This window comes from Acanthaster planci, linkage group LG06, assembly GCF_054643075.1.
Source record: "Acanthaster planci isolate LZ-2023a linkage group LG06, COTS_SCS, whole genome shotgun sequence".
In the NCBI taxonomy this organism is placed as follows: domain Eukaryota; kingdom Metazoa; phylum Echinodermata; class Asteroidea; order Valvatida; family Acanthasteridae; genus Acanthaster; species Acanthaster planci.
In genome coordinates, this window is record NC_141782.1 from 12,232,930 (window position 1) to 12,258,380 (window position 25,451).

General features: G+C 41.0%; 1 protein-coding gene across 3 annotated transcripts in view; it reads right to left on the minus strand.

Annotated features, from left to right (window-relative positions):
- Nucleotides 1-25,451, minus strand: part of LOC110974783 (A disintegrin and metalloproteinase with thrombospondin motifs 16-like) — an 81,449-nt gene that overhangs the window by 47,390 nt on the left and 8,608 nt on the right. For 2 of the 3 annotated variants that reach the window (XM_087137667.1, XM_022226656.2), the window contains exons 4-5: nt 20,483-20,681; nt 3,397-3,605 (exon numbers count right to left, since the gene is read on the minus strand). In XM_087137667.1, coding sequence (XP_086993793.1) covers nt 3,397-3,605; nt 20,483-20,681 — 408 coding nt within the window. Of the gene's footprint in view, nt 1-3,396; nt 3,606-15,539; nt 15,670-20,482; nt 20,682-25,451 lie in introns of those variants that run through there. The other variant, XM_022226657.2, reaches the window with a different exon arrangement.

The window sequence follows — 25,451 nt, forward strand, 5'->3', positions numbered from 1 at the left end:
CTGCCGTCAATAAGCCAGCAAGTTCCACCTCACATTGGTCATCATGGGAAAACTCAACGCTGACCGTGCTCACCCCCGTGAGCCATCATGGTGTTTGCAGCAAGCCCTGGTAATTCTCTCCAAACACTGGAAAATGTGTTGGTGGTATGGTCAAGCATAGTACACACATGTACATGTACATTGCAACTGAAAGTTAACTCGGGGAATTGGGTGGGAAATTTTGTGAAAAGAATTCACTTTCACACTCACATTCCACAAGGTGTGAAAATGATTTCCCACTTTTTAACCCTCATAGGAAACTCTGTGAAAATCTTTTCCCACTTGCATGAAAATCTACTAGGTTACAATTCTTCTCCCACTGGTAGGAAAGTCTTTGAAAATCTTTTCCCACTTGGGAAATTTTTTTTTAAGGTTTTGTGAAATGAAATTGAATTCCCTAGGAAGAAAAAAGTATGATGAGAATTTCCTATTCAAGGGTTAACTTTCAAAGGGAAAAGTACTGGAGGCGCAAGAAAGTGCATCCCATTGCTTCTGACCCAATAACCTAAATTGCTAAGTAATTCAAGAGCTGCAAGAATTGCTTTCAAGTTACAAGCCTTACAGAAATCTGACACAATGAAATCTGGTAAGGGAACTACATTTTCAACCATATGGCTGAAATACTGAGCAACACATGCACGTATGTGTACATGTACATGCATACTTGTACATAAAAAGGTTGGAGTCCGACTTCTCTTCCCATTTCACTTGGAAACCAAATAAGTGACGAGTCTAATTTAAGAGTCACATGGATCCTGTCGCATGGATGACCCTGTCTGACCCATTTAATCTCAGAATGAAGTCAAGAGAAAGCTGAAACAACACCCCCACCATTATGTACTGACTCAAAGCAAGCCGGTGTATGGATGAAAGACCTCCAAACAGCATGAAGTCAACTTCACTCACCCTTCTAACAAGCCCCCACATTTTCTTCAGGATAAAAAGAGGAAGTCTTCAGAAATTTCAAATGAATTGAGCGAAGTTAGAGACTTAACTTTTTAGATTTTAGACAACACAAAAAGGTATCATGTACATGTAGGTTTGGTCTCTGAAAAGGATGGAACATTCAACTGTCTTGTGATGTAATTTAGAAGGTGTGAAAGCAGGAGCTGGGTACAAAATGTTTTTGTAACTTTTGAAAGACCTGGGCCAACAATGAAATCATCGAAAGTTAAACTATTTCAAGTCAAAGAAATTCAGTAGCTCTTGTATGGGAATTTCTTACTATTCAGTTTTTTAGGACTTTCCTGAAAAAAAATGAGACCTTCAAATTCCTGTTTTTATTGACCCATGATTTTATTGGCAGACAGAAATTCCCATGACCATCTCTGTTCGGCAGAAAATCTCCCACTTACTTATTTTCATTAAAGACTCTCTTGACATCAAGAGGGTGTAAGCTTTCCTCGATGCATTAGAAAAAGGCTGATAACATCAAAAGCCTTGGAATGGTTCGAGGAATCAAGTTTCAATTTTTCATTGTGTGGGCTTTTTGCAGTCAGTATTGACAGTGACCCTCAGGAGGTGTTGGGGCACCTGGTGGGGATCTCTGAAGGATTAATGGCCAGGTGAACAAAAGCACAGAGGCCTCTGGTGACCAAACATCATGAGCTCAAGCTCTTTCACCAGGTAAAAATGCATAATCTGCAGGAACTACATGTATCTGTGCCATTCCAAATGGTGCACACTGCAGCACAATCAAAACAGAATATTTGGGCTTCCGGGTCAACCCACCCAACCTCGCAAATCAAGTCAAATCATAAATCTCTTTCTGAAGAAATAAACTTGAATATGGGGATAAGAGAGAGAGGAGTGGAGACAGATTCCCACAACATGGGTCTCTACTCAGGTGTAGTGATGTTTGCTAATGGAATAAATAAGGCACACAGTACCTACCGGTAGCAGTATCCGTCATTTAAAGTAAATGCGCATTGGGCAGACAGCATCCGAACATTCCTAATACCATCTCAGCTCCCTGGGGAGTGCAGGAGAACTCCACCGGCCTGATGCTGCCATAACAGGCGCAAATACATTCATCTCCCCTCACAAAGACCAGGGGCCAATTTCATAGAGCTGCTTAAGCACAAAATTTGCTTAAGCGTGAAAAAACCTTGCTTGACAAATCAGGTTACCAGCCAAAACTACATGTGATGTATATTGGTTTGGAATGGTATTCGCCTGTCTTTTGGTGAGCATGACAACCACAAAGAATTTGAGCTGGTGACCTTTGTTTTTTAAGCAAAGTTTTTTTTGTGCTTTAGAAAATTTTGTGCTTAAGCAGCTCTATGAAAATAATTGGCCACTGGTGGAGAGAGGCACCTAAGGGTAAAGTGACTTGCCCAAGATACACATATGTATCAACAAACATGTACTTATATTTATATCTAATATCTTGTTGAATATTATTACACATATCTGTCACTTGTGGGGCAGGGGTGGCAGTAGTGAGAACGAGATATTCTCTGACACCTCATCACAGGTGGCGACATGCCTCTCAGCCAACCAGAAGTCCCTGTGCTCTCACGGTGTACTGTGCATGTCACAAGTTTGTATTCCCTCGGCAAAATAGTGTCGATGATCAAAAGGAACGTTCAGGGAAGCATCAGTCAATGTGGATCTTTTCCTAAACCAAGAGGGAAATCTTTCAATTCCCAGAAACTGTCTGTGCGTGACAGCAAGAGCTCACAGCTTCTCGCTGGAGTCTCACACTGAATGCATGCACCCTGGCAACTCAGCCAAAGGCAATTCTTATTTTACTGAAAGCACAGTTACACGTACATGTGTGCAAGTACTTAGTTTCTAGGAAGCCAGGAAGATTGAAATTTATTTCAAACGAGTACCGGTACACAACCATATTAATGTTTGACCTTTGTCAATATCTTGCCAGAGCTAGTTGTTTTCTTCTAGAGATTCTGTCTTTTTTAGAAGTTACTTATACAATTCCCCTGATTTTACCGTTGTGGTGACTGCTACAGTGATATTGCTGTACACAAGTTGTAATACTCAGTAATACACCAAATCAATGCACAGTCCTCAAGGGATGTCAGTTCTGTGCTTGTCTAGAGACTGAAAATAATGCCAGCGCTCTCCAAAAAGGTCTGAAATTAGCCTAAAATTACAATGCAAAAAGCTAATCTAGCTTTTTCCTGAAAATTGGCATCCCATGTCCCCTTCCCTGCATAGTTTCAAGTCTTACATCAGGATATGGTCACACTCTTTAAACTCTCAGGTGGGAATTTTGTCCCTTGGGTGGGGCAGCTGTAGGGGGCCTGGGGAAGATACATGTACATGTAGGTTGACCAATACCACAGATGGGTTTGAAGTAAATGATATGAAATAAGTATAAGATGAACAACTTACCATATTCAATATTGTCAGTACATAGGATGTAATCTTCTCATCTCCATGGTTACGGATCATCTTCTTGTCTACCACCACCAACGTTTCAACATAGCGATTTCTGTGGATATTACCTTCGATGGCACGTTTGGATCTGTGCTCCACTGAATGTAAGGGGGTATGGAACTCGTCGACAAAAAAGACTGGTTCCTCAGGAACATGTGGCTGAACTGCAATTAAAACAATAAGAACTACAGATTAACGAACAGCATCGGAACTCCCTTTGGATACACATTGTACTTTGTTTTGCTGAACAAGGCTGCAAAGCTGAAAGACTTTTCAAGTTAAAACTCTTCCTAACGCTTTTGTGCATTTTAAAGTTTTTTGAAGATTTTTGACGACAGTTGACAACATGTACGGTACCAGTAGATCTCAGAGTGATGTCAAGAGCCAGAACAAATTGGGCAGGGTTGTGATACCATCATCAAAGTCTGTCACAAGTCGTCCCATCATGAGCTTCAATTATGGGCAAATGAGATGTGACAGACACATTCTCTTCAATCTTTTGGCATTGTTCATCCTCCTGGTAACTGTGAACTGATTGGTGAGATTTGACTTGTGATTAACATGTGACTGACGCGAATGCAACCCTGCGTTTTTATATATATCACAGTAAATGTATGTAAAAAGCGTTCTGTTTTACTGCATATTTTCCTCACATTTCTCAAGCAACAGACATGAAAGCAGTTCAATTATGAAGTAATTTGTCTTCACAGTGTCAAAATGCTATTTCACCAACCAGATCAAAACTCTTTTTGGGAGATTTTCATCCCTTTGAAATGGAAATACATGTGCAGTGTACAGTGTATGTTTGACTAGGGTTTTCTGATCAAGGCATCTAAAAGTCAAACCCAAACGCCTTAAGAATGGGTCTTGATTTTTCAAATGGAGTGTTAATAATAGATTATTTGAGAATTTGGGTTACTCTGGAACTGTGTTCCAAATCACAAGGTACGCAATACAAGCGAAAGAATGCTCAGTCTCCTTTGAGACAGACAATCTTGATGCCAGAGAAATGCATGACATGTCCAGGAGAGGAGGTGTAACAGCGACAGCAATAACTTCACTCTTGACTTTTCAGGGCTTTTAACAGCTACATGTACATGAAAAAAACATGAGATCTCTCTCAAATGGCAACAGCAAACCTTGTATTGGAGTTCTTATGCAAGCGGAAACTAGCAAAACTGGAATAAATAAACTTCTAGAAATCAATGCCTTTGGAGTCTGACATTCTGAAATTTGGACAAATCACACCCCTGTTAACAGTAATAAAATGAAACGGACACAAACCTCACAACTTTAATGTCATTTCAACTGGCTATGCCGAGTTGGGCAATATTGCCAATACCTATCACAAGGAAAACAGAACTTACATTTATCAAAATTATCGGTCCAATCATGGGTTTAAAAGATCAGCCCACTGGACCAAGTCCGAATATTCAGTCACCAGGGTGATACTCTGCGTGAACTCGCTACATGTAGTACAATAATCCAATGCTTTTTCACACTTTGAATAATTATCAAGAACTTCAAGAACTCCAAATCCTCTCATTTTTTTGGTCTCAATCCCACAAGTCAAGCCTCTATCTTTATACTTTTGTTCGTATCTCCTGCAATTTTTGCTTCCCATAAATCATTACGACAATGATGGACAATGTTCTTGCACCTACATACATGTACCGTGTGCAGTACAAGTCTCCAAAAAAAAAAGAACAACAATGCGATCTTTCAAACTTTTTTGGACTAAACTTCAAACCCTATATGCTTTCTTCTTAGAAAGCTCTAGAGAGATTTGACAGTACCAGTAGCTTATCAAGGGTTGCAAAATGTATGTCCCGGAACAGTTCCCCAAAGCAAAAGAATAAAATCTTTACATGTACATGGAACTAAAAAGATCCCCCCTCACCCCAGAGTTTGGGCTTTCTGTCTATCTTGTGGCTGAAAATTATCCAATCCCTGATCCTCCGATACCTTTATTTTCTCCTCCCCCACCCCCATCTTCAATCACTGACATAAAATTTTATGTATACATTGATGTTGCGGTAACATCAAAGCTCCCCATGGATAGAAGACAGCCAATATTGGACCAAGGGATTGCAACTAATAATACGACAATACAAGCCTCTTTAACTCTTATTCCGAGTACTTTACGGATATTATATAAATCATTTGGGTGTGGACTCTGGTGAAGGGGTAGATAACCTATCTGTTTACAAAGTGCCGACCAAGCATAAAGTGCTTTATGAAGTGTCCGCACTTCACCAGCGAAGCATAACTACTTTGGTTTGAAGCGTCAACATGTCTGGGGTATAGTGCATAGTTTAAATATCAAATACATTGATTATTGACCAGTTGTCTCCATGGCCTGGGTTACATATTCGGTACACTTAGATCTGACTATCAGAGGTCCCACCAATAATCCACTGTTATGACTCTGGTCCTGGTTTCAGAAGTCTGATCCAGACTGTAATTTTAATGTTAGTCAATTTGCATGGGAGTGATGCATAGCTATCATTCCCCACCAAGAGGTTTGGGGGAGAGGGCATTTATTGCAACACATTTGGGGGAAAGGTCAAATGTTTTCACCTTTTCTTGGATGCATATGATGGACATTTTTTGTGTTACTAGAAGTACATGGGTGCAACTACCAGGCTTCAAAATGTACATGTAGAGTGCAATATTACATGCAGAGAGTATGACCAACTAATCAACTGCTGGATATTGCAAATGAGAAACTGACTCTGACATCTAACAGTGGCCTCGTCAAGTAAATGCTATATAGAGCACTATATTGCAGATCAATCATAACGGCTCTCCTTTCCTACCTTATGCAAAAAATTAAGGAACATTTAGTTTGAACACATTTGGTTTAGCCAACACTTCCAACACCAAGACCAAAATATTTTTTTTTAAATGAACACAGCTACACATATGCAATGAGCAAAGGTCATCAGACGAAAGTCAAACATCCAAGGGCTAAATTGCTGTACACTCAAAATATTTTCTTCCTTTCACCTAGCCATGGAACAACCACTGGAACAAACATTTGTTCCAAAAATTTTTACCAAGGGTAAGAAGTGCCAGTGTATTTGCTACAATGTTGCTTTGATGATCAGTGAAGGTAGGGTTCAAGTGAATGAGTGGATATTAGCAGGGAAGGGTAGACTTGGTTTCAAGAATGTACAGTCTTGTACTCAGACTGGTCCACACACGTGCTGCATCTAATTGGAATGATAACAGTTACAATCAAGTACGGTATCAATACATTTTCATAATGCAAACTAATCTTATTTACATGTACCATTAGTCACAGAAAATTTAATCTTTTTCACTCACAAGTCTGCCTGATCACTTTCCGATTAAAATGCTTCTGATTGAAATGTATGTGCACAATTCACAAGTACATGTATACATGTACCAGTACATGTAAACAGGATTTTTTTCCAAAACTTTCCAAGGGAAACTACATTAAGGTGCAATGATCCTTCCCAATAGCTGTTGAAAGGGGTGTTGGCCTTGTACCAACTGTTAAGTATTTAACTGAACAGAAAGTGGTGGACCATTTATTGCAATGAAACTTTTGCACAAGGCTCCAGATCCTCCTTTTGAAAGTTGGTAAATAAACAAAGTTGGTAACTGAACAGGGTGTCCTCAAAGAGGCCCAATTTCACATTCACAATTTCCCAGATTACCAAGCTAGCACTAATTCAGATCCAAAGAGGTTCCACTTGACCAGTTTCAAACTACAGACAAAATTGGTCATAAAGTACACATCCAAACCTAAAATAGCAGTTCTCTGGTTTAATTTTTTTTTCAAATTTATTTGCCAAAATTCTGAAAACGAGGAATGATCAGTTGCCAATAAAGATGCTGTCAATACATTTAATGTGAAACAAATGCATCCAAGATGATATATTATTTTACAGAGTGTAGAGTGAGAGAGTACACAATTTTGGGGCAAGATTTGGCTGGAATCACACAGTGACAAAATGCCAAGGATATTCTCCTAATACTGGAGGGGGGGGGAAATAAATCATAAAGAAAATTTTTTGACTTCATCAATTAATGGGACCCCAACTACATGTAGGACATTTGGCAGTCGTTTGGGCCACTAGATAACCCGTCTTCTGGGTCTATGCCAGGAGCTCTAGACCAAGATGAATTTAATCACTGGATAATGTCCTCCAGGTATTTCATAGATTTCACATTCTGCAATGACTTCCTTTAGCTTTACAAGGACCCTGCACACTACAATAATACACTCATGCAGTGCTATTTTTTTGGGGGGAAGGACCCTGTAATGTTGAACCTGGGAATTTAAGGCTGCCCTGGGCACAGGTTTGGGAACTTGGGAGTTCAATTGTTTTCCACTTGATTTATGAATGCTTAAACATGTAGTTATTCCCAAACCCAGGGGAAGTACTGAGCCCAACTTTGTACAAGGTATTTCTGTGCCTTGGGCACTCGCTCACTGACAATGAAAAGACAGAAAAGACATGCGTCAGGCTGACGACGCATGAAAACATTTAACCAGAAATTGGTCCCGCATGCTAGGGTAGTCCAAGCCAAAAGTGCATGAAACAGGCCTGTCATTATTTGTGTGGATCTGTGAATAAAAAGGTTCACATACATGTAGAGCAGGTACGGTACTGTAAGCATACTTATGGACTTCCCCTGATCCACACAAGGCTTCCCTCTTCAAAAGAAAGTCCTCATCTTACAGTTTTTTAAAAATCCTTCAATTTAGTAATTTTCTTTAACTTGGAAAGTTTCACTAACAGTGAGACAGATATAACAGTGTCTATGAAAAAGAAAATTACAAATGAAGTAAATGAATGAATGAATGAAATACTTGTCCAGTGATATAATGAGCAGAGCTATTTTGAGGAGAGCGCTCAGCTCGGGGAGACCATGGGGAGGCAGGTCCAAGATACTAGCCGCATTGTTGAGTGCCGCTCATTGCCTTGAGGAAGCACCAACAGCTGGCAACTAACAGCCTCCGTGGAAGGTAGCTACTTGTGAAAAAGGCCTGGCATATTTTCAAATAAACAAATCATCTGGGAGGTAGGAAACAAATAAGTTGATCCAACAGTGCCGTTTGCTGGGAGATCAGTTTCATATGAAAGGTCACTTTCCAAATTTTCTAAACTCCTCAGGGCTCACGGTGCAAATTTTGATAAATAACCAACCACTGATATGGGGGCTTTATTACCAAGGCAACACAAGTTCCAGGCACTAGCCTACACATGACACATTTAGCAGCAGCTTGATAATCTCCCCCCTCCCCCTGCTACCAAAACCCAATCTTTCCCTAAAGTACAGGAGGCACAAACCAGACTGGAGTCTATTCAGTGAGCAAGTGCAGGCATGCAACTTATTTCTGTTGCGCCAAGGAGTAAATGAGGCATCACTAAGTTGAACAACAGTCTGGTGCCACTGACTGCGAAAAGTTCATGACCGGCCGAGCAGCTGTGAGGTGATGGATATGTCCATTAATGTTCTTGATGGCATGTCTTTTTACAGTCACATGCCTTACAAAGGCTACCCAAAGGCTGAGCATTCATCCATTTCCTTGTGCAGCAAGTTTTTGTTCACACCATTTACGGTTATTGTGCCCAGAAATTGAAGCAAACTGATTGCCGAATTTCGACAGCTCTGTGACCTCCTGTGAACTGCAGTGCATGATGTAAGCACGTCAATTTTCTTGTACTCTGAAGACCAAACACTACAGCTTTGCAGTACAATCAGTGGCTCAATCAATGTTGTAGCGATTTCCACCCAAGTGAAAGTTGAGCTAAACATATTTATTGCCTGGCCCAACCCAGCTCACAAAACCACAGCTCGAGTGACACCCAAGGGTATAATTAGATATCATATTATACTAATAGTCACATTTGTAACCTGTTTGGTGGCATTAATCATTCAACACATTTATAAAGTGCCGTCTCATACCCCATGGTTTTTAAGGCCATTTCATAATTCAAGTTGACATGAATGTCTTGTAAATGTAAGTTTGACGTCAAATTCATGGCAAAATTCCCTGGTGTCAAAATGAGTTCAGGGAAATACCTTCTCATAAACATCACAAATTATCATGTTTTATGTGTACTAGTCTGCCCCAAATTGGAAGCAACCTCCATACTGGTGCACACAAAGCACGAGATTGCCCATGGTACTTTTTGTAAAATACTGATATGCAGTTCTCTTGTCACTGGCAACTCCATCTTCCTTTCAAAACAGCCTTGAACCAATACTAATTCCAATAACTACTTGTACATGATTTCAGCAATCAATCATGCTCCATCTCATGTCAACCAGTTATGGACAGGTCATTGCTGGGCCAGGGATCAAATGATTCCAGGGTAAACAGTCCCTCCTGGGAATATATGTTTGTTTACAAAGTTGCTTGAAAGAGGCTATCTCCATGGACTGACCACAGATGAATGGGGCCAGATGCCTTCACATCCCATGAGCAAATAACAAGAACTTGAAATGAAGTCAAAGTCAGAGATCAAACAAACCCAGGTTACTGTGTCCTTGAATGTTTAGTTCTGGTTGATAAATGGAGTTAATGAAAGCAGTAATGTTGATGGTGAGAAAAAAAGTGTTACTAGTATGCATGCTATGAGTACAACGGCAGACATCAGTATCCATTTTTTTTTACAGAAAGGTCTTCCAAGACAGAACCGGGGGGGGCCGAATGACTTCACAAAAGTACATACGCCTGTACATAGTTCAATCGTTCTTAGTTTGTTTCATTTTATCTACAAGGGTATAATCACCAAAACCTCAAAGAGGGCAATCTGAAGGGAAACTATCGTACCGGTACCTCTAAGAACTCTTCCGCCAACATCAGTCAGCATGTGTAGACAATGAACAATAATTACTTTGTACATGAAGCAAGGTACCATTTAGAGGAGAGACAGGTGCATTATTTAAAGCTAGGGGTGCATTCAGTAGTGCAATAACGGTACATTTGACGGTACTGGCGTACCCATACATCATCGTTGATAGTACGCACATGCACAATATCGCATTATTGTATGCATCCCTAGTACTCAACAGACTCATGAACAAGCTATTTTCCTGAAAAAAAATTACATGCATCTGCCCCGAGCTGAAGTGTACCCCCAATCGGCGAAAGAAAGACAGGTGGTTACAAGCGGGTTCTTGCATGTGTTCTGCGTGTACGCTGACACCATACATTCCGCAATAACTTTGTTGTGCGTACTCATCATGCTCTGCATAAAACATGCATATACTTGCGCCCCTATGTGGCGAGTTGGTACCAAAAGGACAGTACATTTCATTTACAAATACGTCCTCTTTTGTTCCCGCCTTGAGCCGATGGCCAAAAATTCCGGAGTTTCCAGAACTCCCCTGATATCACTACCCTTGGTCAGGTACTCTGGTAACTGGTAAGCCATAATCTGTGCCCCAAGGTTTGACAATGATTGAGGACCCAATTCCACTTGATCTGGTCTCCCAACCTGCATTTATGGGCCTGCAGTCTTCTTACAAACATGGGACAAGGGATAATCTACCCCTAGCCCATTCTGTTAAACCCTCAACAAAAGCCAAGTCAGTTCTCAGTTTGAATTATCTTCAACTTAACCCCCTACCCCAACACCCCTCCCCCATGGGAAATAAATATTGACCGCACAAGGGAGAGTGCACTCCAGTTTTTCTCAGATTGGAGTTGGAGACCGAACACTGAAGTATAGAGTGCAAGATAGATTTTACTCATCTCCCAAGCAGAAATCTATAAAAGCAAACCTGTTCAAATCCCAGGGCCGAACACTTGAAAAACTAGTGTACCCCAGTTCAGTGGTAACTGAATTGTTGTAAGAATTTTAATTAAAAGGCCAACTTTGAGCACACATAGGATGTTTTTTTTTGCCAATAACATCTTTGTTGGAAGTTGTGTGTGGTCCAGGCAAGCATCAAACCGTGTCAGTGCCACTGGTAATGGTCAGTGTAAAAACAAGTCAGTGTAAATACCGATGTCTGTGATGAGGGATTGAAGGTGTTTATTCTCTATTTAACATCGAAGAAGTAAGTATACTTTACCACCCACTAAACTCAAAGTAGACAATTGTGAGTCCTGGGCAACCAATTCATCCAAACCAAACTGTCCAACACAATTCAATGTAAACGAAGCAGTAGGTAAAAGGCAACGCTTATTTTGCAATGCAAATTATGCAAATTATTTCCAAAGCTACATGCACGGTATGTAACACTACGAATAACTCTGTAATGCTACAAATATCTACAATAAGCTGACATGTAAAAGTGAAAGTCAGTGAATGATTAAGTGGACACAAACTGAGCCACTTTCGGGAACTAAGAAACCATAAGCCTTTTACTAACTTCTGAATAAAACTTCAACATTAATTAAGTGGACAGACTCAGCACCAGGACAAACAAATACAGCACCAAACAAAACAAAAGCAAGGCCAGCAAAACAGAAAATCTGCAACATTCTACAACAGCGACCCCTGCAGCTATAGGCCTGCAGCACCTGTACTGGCAAATCTCCAGGATGGCCTTGCAGTTTAATATAAATAACAGTTCAAATGCCATCTGTCCTTAACATCATAAGGTCTTAAACCCCCCCCCCCCTTTAAAAAATGGAATAAGTGGTTATATTTCACCTTCAAGTTGTTACCATTTAGACCAGGGTATGATTGATAAACGAGCATGCAGCATGCCAGCAGCAAGGCAACTACTCCTGTGGCCTAAAAAGCCTACAGGTGTCGGCTGCACATCAAAGACAGGGTCAGATCCAATCACAACAGTAAGAATGACTGGAAAGATTGATAATGTATGGTATATGTACCGGTAAATTTACATATGAAAAGATGAAAACTCCGCTGTGCACACAATCTGGGCCAAACATTCCTCCCTTTCCTGCATTTCAGTGAGCAGGAAAAGTGTCAGCCTTCTCACAGCAAGGCCTCACCCACCCTGGTTGAAATCAACACATGTCCACCCTGAGCATGGTCACATTTAGATATTCAGAGCTACATTGTGCTGGTACTAAGTTAAGTTCTTGAAAGAGCTTTGCTGTATTTTGGCATTTTAGAAACAGGTAACGAGTCTGTAAACTCCCTTACAACCAGACCCCTACATTCAAGTTTAACTTTGCAGAGTGCTACACCACTGCCAAAGTCACATCCAAGTCTTTCCAAACTTACACAAGTCTCAGAGCTTGACCGTGATACATAGAGACCTTGAGAAAGTGAAAGGGTTTTTGAAATAACCACTTCTTGTTTTTCAAATGTAAATCTACTGTATGCTGCGAGATGTGCCCATTCCAGGGATTTTAACATGATTGGATTACTTTCTCCCTGCCATTTCCTTCGATTCCAAAATTCAAATATTCACTGACACTTTGAATTATGATTCAGATGTACTGGTTGTTTTGACGGTAGGAGGTTTTTTTAGGCTTGTTTATGTAAACGTGCTGTATTTTTAAGCCACATCCTGACAGTACAAGTTGTCCTCTGCACTGCAACAAAAAATACAACAGTAAAATTTTTCTTGATTAAGATGAATTGTGGTTGAAAACTTGGAAGTTCAGCATTAAGTATCTTCCACAAGACACACAGCCAAGAGCTAAAAATGCCAATATTAGTTTTGATGTGAAGCACAAAGTGACTGGAAAATTTTCTTGTGTTTAGAATGTACAAAGAAGCCAGCTTGGCTATTGAGTGCAATTTATTTTCTGGTGGGGGGAGGGATAGGCCCCAAAGACCTTAAACCTGTCTGCAAGTGCTTGGGAGAGCAGGCCAAAAATTACCAAGTAACAGGAGTGGACATGACCTCGGGTCAACTAGCCAGGTCAATGTGTCAAGAGCCCTTCCCTTCAAATAAAACAAACAGTGACCCTAAAGTGTGAAGCCAACATTCACAAATCTTTGGTGACAATGACAATTTCGGACAAGTGTATTTGGGGCAGTAGAAAATATACCACCTACAAATGGCATTAAATTTGCAGGTTCTATGAGCACCAGACCGTTAGTGCTGCTGATAAGCACTGAGTCACATCTGCAGACAATGAAGAGACACAGGTAGGCCTACATGTACATGTAATTTACATTTTAAGACCAATTTTACATTATAGTTTAGACCAAGATAATTTCTACAGGTGGCACATGTACATGTATGTATTCCCTTCCCTTTCCACTTCAAAGAAGGTTTGTACATCATCTCAGAAATGAGCTTTTCAACAGAACACTGCTCCATTATGGAAGGATAAAAGTAAATTGATTATTAAGAGGGTCGTCCACTTCTGTTTTCACAAGCATACAAAACATAAATGTACCACTGACAATGGACCACAATTGTTTTCCTTGCAAGGGCAGATTGGGGGAGGAGGGCTAGCTATGCCCTCCCCCTTAAAAAGGAAGCATTTTTGGACCTGAATGACAACATCTCCAAAGAATTTTAGGTATAAACTTCTGAACTCCAAGCAAAGTGCACAAAAATCACACCGAGCAGTGGAAAATTCTGAAAGACTCCCAACTAAACACACTCTGACTTTGATGCCGTTGCCCATTTAGTGTCTCGTTTGATCAAAGAGACACCGAAGCCAGACACCCGAAAAACCCTTTCACAGAAATGACCAACCAGCCGGTTTTTTCTTTTAGTCAAGATTACAAATTCAAGTTACAAATTTGGCAACACAAGGAATGCATTTGTCACAGCTGTTTGACCCCACAAAAATATTGCCAGTCTGCGTGCACATTTCATCCACAGCACTGGGGATATCCAGTAACAAACCCTTAGCCATCGGCATATCTTCCGGTTTCATCAATCATTGCCTCTCCTTGGAAATATGAATTTCTCCAGGAGAGTTGCCATCTCACTGCTGGTGCAATCTGAACTACATATTAGGTACTGACTCACAGGCTGCGTTCACACTGGACTAAGGGGGGGGGTCACATAAACTGCTTTTATTTTTAAAGCAACATGTAGTCAAGAGGTCAGTCTGGCACCCAGCCACTGGTCATTCTAAAAACCACAACCCAGGACAAAGAAAAACAGTGATATTCAATCTTGTGTCCCTGCACAAACATTTACAATAAGGCTACACCTTTTGACTACAAACTTGATGGGGTTTCTGGTATCGTTCATATCTAGTCACTCTGACTAGATGAGCTCCCCTCACCAGCCCCAAAGCAACAGTCTGGTGGGATAAATTTCAACTTTACATCCAGCACACAAGCAAAGACCATAAATTTCAACAGAAATTTGCTGTATGCGTAGGCTGCAGCCTGTCAGGCTGTCAAATGCGCATACCGTTGCAGGCACAGATGGTTTTTACCCACCAAAGGGACTTCATTCCCAGTAAAAACTATGGCTCTCAAATTACTGCTCAGGACAGATACATGCAGTTATTTCCCTCTTCCACAGTTGCAAACGTAGCTGACCATATTGAGGTACCAGTGCCATACATGTACCTGATAGCTTCAAGAAAAGGTCAAACCCCATAAGAAAGCATTTCTTACAAATAAACTTCTGAGTATCAGATGTCTTTTTGTGTTTTCATTGGTGAACTCTCTTCCGCAACTGTCTGCATCTTGACATTTTACATGTACATGTACATGCTGTCGGCTGTTGCTACAACCGTAGGGAAATGTACCAGTAAGCATGACTTGTCTTCATAGGAAGTATCTCACTACCATCACTGAAGGTAGCCAATGGGTCTTGAAACAGAAAAAAAGTGAGACGGTGACAAACTTTTCCGTTTTGGCCGCCGTCTTTGTTACTCATGTATTTTTGCTGTTAATTACTCCTATTTTTGTGTATCCCCAATGTTTCACTCTTGCCAAAGAGGAACTTACACATTTGCTACATTACTGCTCTAGTACTTGGTATTACGAAGTACTAGAGTGCCATAACAAAGTGCCATAACAAAGTTAAGCATCAAAGTTTTCAAAACATTTTTGGATTAGTTGTAAGAAAAACCTGGTGACCCCTCTTTAAATTCACTTATACATTGTAAGGCAGGTTCCTTTACTTCCCATTGGGGTCCAACATCTAACTACCGGTACATGTAAGACCAATTAAGTTGGCAAATGGCTAGTACATCAACCTACTTTATATGGGTCTGCAGCAGCACATCTTTCATCTGACCCAGTGCTCAGACAACTCATCCATTCAACTGTGATCCACCAGAGCATCAGCACTGATGGACTGGCAATCGATCTTCTGCTGGTAGGGTCAATTCAAGTTTCAACTCTTGTACTGCATTCAATCCTACCATACTGGCTTCAGCTGTGCATTCAGTCTTGCACTGTGCATCACCCAAATGCATCACCCAAATTCTCAGAAATTCAAGGTAATGCTTACACTGTACTTTTAGGAATGTAATGCCAATGGTCTCAAGCCATTATCCACCCCCCCCATGACTGGCATACTGAACTTCAATTAGTTGAAGCACATAATCCTCTCAATGAGTTTTTACCCAAGCTGCTCGCATCACCTCAGTCATTAAGTCTCCATTTTTGCCAGCAACCGAACTCCCAAATCCTGCCAATTCTCCCACGGTGCAAAGAAACCTATGGCACACTTTTTGGACTTCCTGTGCACTGTACACGTACACCTAGCTTAGATCCCTGCTCTATGGCACATGTTATCTGTAGATTCCATGTGTTAACAAGCGATTCCACTAAATTACAAAAGCACAGGGTGAAGCTATCTTATCGCCTCGTATGTACAACAATTTATTGAAGTGGCGATACATAAGGGTGTAAAAATATATTTTTAAAAAAAGAACGACAGTTCAAAAGGATGATGATCTGTCTTGACTTTACGTCACTTGGACTGCCTGGTCATGCCTCTCCCTTTCTGAAAGACAAGATGAAACTGTCGAAAAGTAGCAGACGAATGCAAGGGGGAAAAATGCAAATGGCAAAGACGCTTATATTTTTGAAGCAGGAAGCCGCACACAAATAATTTACGGTAGTGGAGTGAGTGCAGTGGCAGCTCAAAATGTTGAAGGACAGAGCAAAAATGGTGGCGATTCATACGCTGAGCGTAATTGGATTGAAATTTCAATTTCCCTGGCACTTTTAGTCAACAGGAAAACTTTGCCAATGCCCTAGAATGCCCACTCTGCGGCTTAAACAAAAGTGTGGCACCCAAAATATTCTAAATTGGGGAATAGAGTTTTGGCGACGCCGCGAAATTTTAAAAAGTTACAAGGCCACAAGAGGATGCTACATTAAAAGTATTCTCACAGCAGCTAGCGGCAATACATCGCAAAAATCATGAGAGTTAGTACACTGAAAAAGCATGAAAAAGGGAACCGGTGTTGGGTAGGAGCAGGGTGAGAATTCGACCTAGTTACCATTGCAAAGCAAATACTGTAGCAACTGGACTGTTCTCTGTAAATCTTTCTCAACCTGGCAAAAGCCTCCCAAACTCCCCCTTAGCTTCTGGACGATCTCTGGAGTTCTTAAGGTCACATGTATATGGATAGACCTACAAGTTTACTAATTCTTCTGCTAATTAATTTGCCACAAAAAGAAGTACAGAAAATACTGAACATGTATAACCAGTGTCATGCAAATAAATCCCATGTGCTATCTGACCAAACCCCTAGAGGATTTGCAGGGATTTACTATTGAAAGGTTACACAAAGCATACACTAGTGACCTCTCCAGTCCTTGCACTGTCCAGATCAGTTACATATTGGCCTTTTTAAATCTTATACTCTGGCACTTGTAGCAGGAATAGAGCTAGCCTCTGCAAAAATAGAGTATAAAATAGTGAGTTTAGTCCAAGGTTCATTTTCTGGTGTTTCCTAGCTCTGTGATTATCTTTAGTATTGAACAACCCATTTAAGCCTTGGTTTGAATTCAGGTTGGCAGAGTCAGGTTGGCAGCATCAGGGTGGTGTGGTGATACTTTCCTCACCTCATTCCACCACTGCGGCCTGGGTTTGAATCCCACCCAGGCTGACCGGTGGATTGGGTTTTCAGTCCATATCTGATTCCATCAGTTTCCCTGTAATAGTTGGCTGGGGTTGTCCTCAAACTTTCACCACTACAACTGAACATTTCTTCGTTGTCTTCACCCGAGGGCCCCACAGGAAAAAATATAACTGATAGGGCTTTATTGTGGTTAAAAAATCAATCAAATAATGAGTACTGACAATTAGCACCTTCAAACAAAAAAAGTGTTCATGAGTTTGATCTATGAGTTTGGTCTGGATGGGTTTCTACAAATTACAAAAAAAAATAAATAATGGGTCCCTTATTAGTGGTTTCTGAAACTGCAGTCCATGACTTATAAATACAATGGTTCCATTTTTAGTGGTTTCTGAAACTGGAATTCACAGGCTCATTATTCTATTCAATGAACCCACTGTTCCAGCAACCACAGTAATGCATCATGTAACTCAAAGCTACCCAAAGGATTGTTGGTAATAAACTTAGATTTGTTTAAAAACCTTCCAGGGGCGAAATTGAATGCATGTACTTTACAAAACAAGGTCTTTTATATTCTCATTTATCCCTTCCAACTAATAATGCACATTGGATGTATCAATCGGTGGCCGCACCCCCTTCCAACCAAGCCACCAGGGCAATCCTAAATCTAGATTTGGTTAGGGAAGGTTAGGCCTTTCAGTGACATCTAGATGATGTCTGGAGAGTGAAAAATCCACAGGGTGGGAGTTCCCACTAATGGGTACAATAAATGGTACTGTCACTTAATATGTTTAGAGGGCAGAAGGTGGCCCCCTACATAATGTGACAATCGATCAGCATGGGTCTCTGTCTCTCTGTTGTGGGGCAGCCCTGGGTGGGGAGAGGTGAGAATTGACAGGTTCATATCCACACCAAATGATTCTCTCGCTGGCAAATGCAATGTGTGCACGTGGCACAAAACTATGCACAGACCCTTCATAAACTTAGCATCAGCAGGGGAGAGACAGGTGTCTGCATGTCAACTACTGGTGACTTGTTCTTGGATATCAGTAGTGGCAACTTTGTAGCACAGTGGCAAAATAACCACAGAGGGAGAGGTCACTTTGAGTACCCATCAAATTTCTGCAGGGAGTAGTATATCATTGCAAGTTTCATTAAAATACCGGTACATTCTGCCACTGTACAAGAAAACTGATACAATTTTGTTGCAGTAGACATTTTGTGTACTTTTCCAGTACTTTATCACCCACCTACATCTACTGTACACTTTACATGTATGTACCCAGAAACCTTGCACAAAAAAATAACAGAACTTGAGCACAAAGGAAAAGAACTAGGGCAAAGGGAATCTGAAGATGGAGGGCCCTCGTGTATGTACAGTACATGAAAAGCAAACAATCTGGCTTTATTTGAAATGTGAGGGGCCCTCAATAACAAATACTGAACTTTTATATATTCCCGTCATTCTTCTCCTTCATGTCATCATGGGGTGAAACTGGGGCACAAGTGCCAACTTGAAGTTTCAAGCGTCGGTTTAAATACCTGTATGACATGGGGATGGTCCAGTACCAGGGAGTTGCTTGGTTTTGCCGAGCACAAGAAATACTGGCCAAAATGGCATACTATTTTGCCAAGCACGAGGAATATTTGGCCAAAATGGCATACTATATCAAGCGCTTGTAACGAATGGTCTCACTCATTTTTTTTTTTGGTCCCTGCTTATACTTTCTTCAACTGACTTTAATGAAATTGGACTTAGGGCTTATTAGCCTACAGCACAGTTCCACAGGTCACTGTACAAGGGATTACACTGAGTACATTTTCTGTGTGTAAGTTGGGGCTTCCCAATTTAAGGTAATTCCTCCGAGCTGGGAAACAGTCCTGCAGGCTATTAAACGCTCGGATGTAGCCAATTCTTGTATGTACACACACCTTAGGTCAGAGAATTCAAACGAAGCAGGAGATCCTCTCAATAATAATCAACTCAGAATACTTCCTCTTAGCGTCTTAGCCTGGGGTTGTGAAGCCGCCGTAATGAATTCGGCTATTGTCAGGGCCCACTAGCTGTGGGTGCCTGGATATAACTATCCTGCTCAGGGTGTCAGGCAAGAAAAGACCCATTGTGCTGTCTTGTGTGTTGGGCTACGACCACAATAAATACAAGACCTCAGGATGGGAGGTTGTAAGGTTTTTCTGTCTGGAGTATTATGAGCCAAGCCCACACACATGAGGCATTGACTCCCGACAATGCAAATAATCAGCTTCCCTAGATAAAAGAAAGATGTGCAGTGTCCACAACACGTTCTTGCTGAACCTGTGCCCCCAGAAAAGCAGGACCGGTGTGCGTTTCCAATTCATGTGTACTTAAATTAAACACCCACTATCTTGGACCCACACTGCAATCATACTGCTCAGTGTTGGGCACAAAAAGAAAATTAATGTGAAGTCTGCCAGAATACATTTTGTAATGACCCTGGAAGTTGGATACTTTGTTTCAAGAGGAGTGTTAGTTATTCAGGCTCTTAACTGTACTCATTAGGCTCTCAGCAGGTGCTTATTTGGAGTCACAAGTCTTCACCAATCAATCATGAGTCAATCACTGCCATCTACTAGTTATCTCAAGTCACAAGCTTTTAAGACCAAGTGTGGTAAAGGCTTTCCTTTGTTCCTGTTCATCAGTCTATTAACTGTGAAGTGACTTGTGAGTTGACCCATGATTGACTTGTCAACAGCTTTCAAAAACATCACATCATTGGTGTGAATTCTCAGACTGTAAATTTAGAAATTAAATTTGAATTTCATTTTCCTGTTTTTGAAGCAAGGGTATTGCTTCGGGCTGGGAAAGGGGGTACATGCCCTTTGGAAAAATTGGGAAAATAAGAAACAGAAACTGGCAAGAAAGGAAGAAAGGGAATGAAAATAATCAGTCTCCATGAGAATGCCTCAGAAGTGAACATCCTTCGGCTGTTGAGGATTTGCCAGTTTGCAACTTGGGAATAAAGTCCCCTTCCAAGTGGCTATGCCTTTTTCCTAATGACACTTCAGTTGAGCATCATTTGCTATACTAAGCCAAACGAACTTTTTCCTCCAAATGCCTTCTCGACTTACATTTCTTCCTGGATCCACAAAAGTGTTGTTTAGTGTGATTCCTTCGATGGTGTCTTGCTGAGGGATTCTCATCAACTGATCTCCTGTACAGCCTGTGTGGTTTCGGACCCGCCTCCAATGACAGGTTGTGCTGCGTGGCAAGTTGTTCCGAGAGTGGTTCAATCAGAAAGTCTTCAGTGGCCGTTCTGATAAGGCCAGTCTGAAATTGTTGGAAGTGGAAAATGAGGTGCTCTTGTTAGACAAAAGAAAATGAGGGCAAATGAAGCACCGTACAATTGTCTGCTGTGATGCAGTCTAGATGGCAAGGATATACATGTACCAAGGGGAGCCAAGGGTTTCATTTGTCCCTCCCCCTCCCCCCTACCAAACCCAGGCACAAATACAGATGTCTGTGGACACCTCAGAAAGAAAAAAACAAAGCGTGAACACCAAAAAGTGATTGACAGTTGGGAACAACCCCTTCCCCATCGTGCTATCCACTGGCCGCGGAAGGATTTTCGATGGGGAGGGGACAAGTTGTTAGACCATCAGGCATCAGCCATTAATAGCTAGATCCACTGAGCCCCATCCAATTATAGGACCTGCAAAAAGAGGGGGACCCAAGCCCCCCCCCTTGAAAAAGTGGAGGGTCACTGGCCTCCTCCCTCCCTCCCTTCTGGCGCCAGTGGTGCTATCCACCAATCGAATGGGTCAATCGATCATTTACAATGTACACAAATTCAATGATGAAACTTGCTGATTTTGGCAAAATCAAGGAGCATTTCATCCATTGATACTCTACCTTGGGAACAACTCTCAGCCCGCTTACCAATCCTGTTAAGTTATCAATGCCTGGGGCCAATTTCATAGAGCTCTTAGGCACAAAAAAATTATGATGAGCAGAACAGGCTACAAGTTAAAATGCTGTTCAAAGTGTGCGTCTCTGTGAGATTCAATTGGACCCTGATGAGTTGGCTCTCTTACATGGGTTACATTTGCTCATGAGGACAATGCTGTCATAACCTCAGACAATTAAAAAACTGAACTCATTATGAAGGAAAAGCTTAACAAATAAAATGGTGTGTTTTTCCACTGAAATGCAAGTATCAGACAGTGGCATACATGCACCTTCAACAAATCTGAAAAGGAATGGTGGTTCCGTAGAAAACTTGAGCAGGTGTTAAACAACCAACAATTATGAAAACCATCCACATCCACATCCCAAAGTTGTAATTCCACATGGAATTAACTCCTCATATCTCTCCGGGCATAATGCTACCGGTGCCAAAGAAATGCTGCGGTGAAATCGTCAAGGCAAGGTCATTAAAATGAAATCTCTCTGCACTTGTGTTTATTTATCATGTGTCCAGTATTTGTCTTCCTTGCCTCAATGTGAATTTTTTTTTCTTCAGAAGAGAATTTTTTGACAAGTAAAAGTCTTCCTGCCAAAGAATGTGTAATTTACATGTAGCAGTTCACAAAAAATAAAGAACATAGAGTGAAGGAGCTAAACACAGCCTGCATGTGTGTACCAAATGAGTGTTAAAACACAGGTACGGGTACACCTGTCATCACTGATGACTTCATACCTTTCAGCAGGTTATGGGCTGTGTTTGACGTAATACAGCATGCATGTCTCTGAGCACAATGTACAGTACATGTGCCTTGGAGTTGCAACCTACTACAACAATTCCAAAACTGCTCCCTGGTCTACCAGCAGTTTTGACATTTAGAATTGCAGGCGTTACATGCATATTTTCAGTTGATATTTTTTTCACCTGCTTTAACCGTTCTCGCAGTTGCGATGGGAAGCAGTTGGCATTTCATGAAGGTTAAATACTGCCTATTTATATCATATGAGCTCATCATCAACTAGAAAGTAGCTACTGGTCAGACATTGGTCCTGCATTTGCAGCAACAATTTTCATACCATGTAAAGTCATCTACAAGCACACAATTATATACATTTTACATAATAATTTCTCAAGCCACAGCTTGAGTTTTAGGCAAAAAAGTACAACGTCAGAAACGACAAAAGTAGGAGTGAAACAGCGCAGCTACCATTATTAGTGTACCCGCACACTGCACTTGTACGTTTATTCACCTCTAGAATTACTCTGTGGCTATGTACTGGTACATACATGTATGTGTACTGTTCTTCTATGACCAGCTGGTAAGATGCATCGGTGTATTACTTAAATTTAGGGTCTATTATGAAATAGGGAGTATATTTTCAGCACTTCATTTAAAATTTTTCTTGGCTTCCGTCTTGGACAACATTTTGATGCCCTCACACTCGATCTCTTCTGGCTCAAAAATACATTTATGTGCCTGCATGTACGGTACATGTATGCACTTGATTGAGGTCAGTTCCATAAAAAACATGCAAGATGTGATGAATTACATGTATAGCACTGTGTATACATGACATTTACATCCATGATTTCTATTAAAATGCAGTATAAGGATTGCAAAAGTGCACAAAGAAGGTAGTGCAGTACCTTGGTACAACAGCATAAAAAGACTTCGGGACCTCGACATTGATCTTGTTATAAGCTGGACGAACAGTGTTCTTATTAACAGCGTTTGACCGTGCTACCGTAGCTTGGAACCAGAGTATACATGTACATGTATGTACAGTACATGTGAATCACAGACAAACAAATTTCTCATTATTATCTACATGTATGATAATAGGGCTACCACTCTGCCAATGTTTCATTTTGTGGCAAGGATTAATTAATGAAAAAGGGCGGGGGCTCCAAAATGATCCTCCAATATCTACAAACACAAAGGGCTGTTTGTTTCACACGGATCTGGATCAGCAATTCTGACGTTGGTTCACACCATCCATTAAGTGAGTTTTGGTGTCTGTAAACCAACCACGGATCACTGATCGTGATCCAGATCCCAGTGAAACAAACATTGCCAAAGAGCCTCCATTTCACTGCCCACTTGAAAATCTCGTCTCTAAATGCTTATCAATGATTATCATAGCTAAGGCTTAAAACAAATAGTAAAATGTTAAGAAGCTGGGTTAACTATCTTTTTACATTTGATACAAGAAGAAGAGTTAATATGGATAAGATGAAGACACAGCAATAAAACTGCATACTGGTCAACTGTAAAATAGAAGGGCATCAACAGATTTGTAGCACAAATTTAGAGTTAACATGATAATTTGAAACAATTCGGTTCAACTTGAAATTGGAGATGATTACTCCAGCACGTGCAACAGTTTGTCAAAATTAATAACAATGGACACAAGGTATTATAATGTATACTGGTACATGTCAATGTATTGTAACAGCTACTGAACTGCTTTGAATAATTGATTGTGGCGAACATGAACAGAATGACAAGATTTTGCAGGTCAATGAAAGGGCCTAACTCTTGGCTTCCTCTCCATTCAGCCTGTCTCCTCTCTTTGTCATTCAATTGATGACAGAGAGGGGCTTATGGCCAAAGGACTCACCAGCTGGGGCTGACAAGAAAAAGGAGTGCTTTGTTTGCTTTAGCTGGGGGAGAGATGGAACCCATTGATCAGTAACTGAAAAGCCCTGTTGTACATGTAGGTGGCCTTCCGCTACTGCTGCTGCCAATAATGCCTTCAGCCTTTTATGGCAACTACCCATCTTTTATTCCGGCTATGATCTACCTGTATCTTGTCAGACACAACAAAGCTGCTTATCATTATGACAAATAAATCTTGGCTTTCATTCGTTTTTGCGGGCATTCGTTTTTGGGGGCATTCGTTTTTGCGGGCACAGTTCCCGGCAGCAGATAAAAACCAGCCTGCTGGAAAATCAACCTGAACTCCCTCAGGCTTGTTAGGGTAACTGAACTCCCTCAGCCCTGTTCGGGTAATAAGCTTGCTTGGGAACAGAGTGGTGTCATTTTTCTATTTGTTGTGTTATATCCTGGAGCTTCCTCCTTCATAAAATTTATGGTACATTAATTTCCAAAATAAGATACATGGACATCTACAGTGTATGGGTTCCTTTATTTTTCAACACATACCTGTAAGAGAAGAACCACTGTGCATTGTACGTTAGACAGTCTGTACCAGTAACCACCTGACAAATATGCCAATTGACCAGATACACACTTGTGGGTTTTTTATCTTGGAAAAAGTTGATAACTGGGTGCCTTAAACTTGAGTTTAAACTTTGAGGTTTCTTTGATTTTCTACATTACTTTGATTTAACTGTCTGTGTGGATCTTTGTGTAAATGGCTCATTAGTCCAGTTACGGTACATGTACCCTGGAAATAACGCTTTGGTCGGAGGAGTGCCTGTGAATTGTTTGTACACCTTGTAGGCCATTTTAAACACCTCGTTTTATTGCATAAAATGAACTCAAAATGTAAAACTCCAGTAACTTGGACATCCTGTTTTCTACTTCAAGACCAAGGCGGACTCTTAAATTTCAAACGCTGGCTAAAACCTGATTGAAAATGCTCTCATTCCAGTTTTCTCTTGCCGATTTTATTTTCAGATGACACAGTACTACCGCAGTAGTACATATGGCTGGTTCTGAACTTTTTTTGGTGGAAATTGCCCAAAATGAGGCCAAACCACTCTGACAAGGTACATGCTTCCCAAGACAAGAGAAAGCAAGAATCACAGGGATGGAAGGTACATGTACCATTGTCTGTTCATTTCTTTTGAAAAGTGAAAGATGTGTAACAGGCAGAAGGGAGGAAGGTTACAGATGGGGAACCCCAGAACCTTTCAGCAGTACAGCTGGCCTTTGGAACAGTGGCACTGTGGCAGTAAACCCACAACATGAGACAGTCAGGCAGGTGGAGTGCCTGAAAATTCAGATAGGGGGGACTAACAACAAAAGGCCACCAAAAAACTTCTATGGTGGTATCCATAAAGAGACTAAAACTTTAGTAAAAGATGCAACACAACGTTGCACATGAACAATGGTCATCACTACACAGTGCACATCTACATGTAAGCTCTGCTCCTTAATCCTGCAGCTG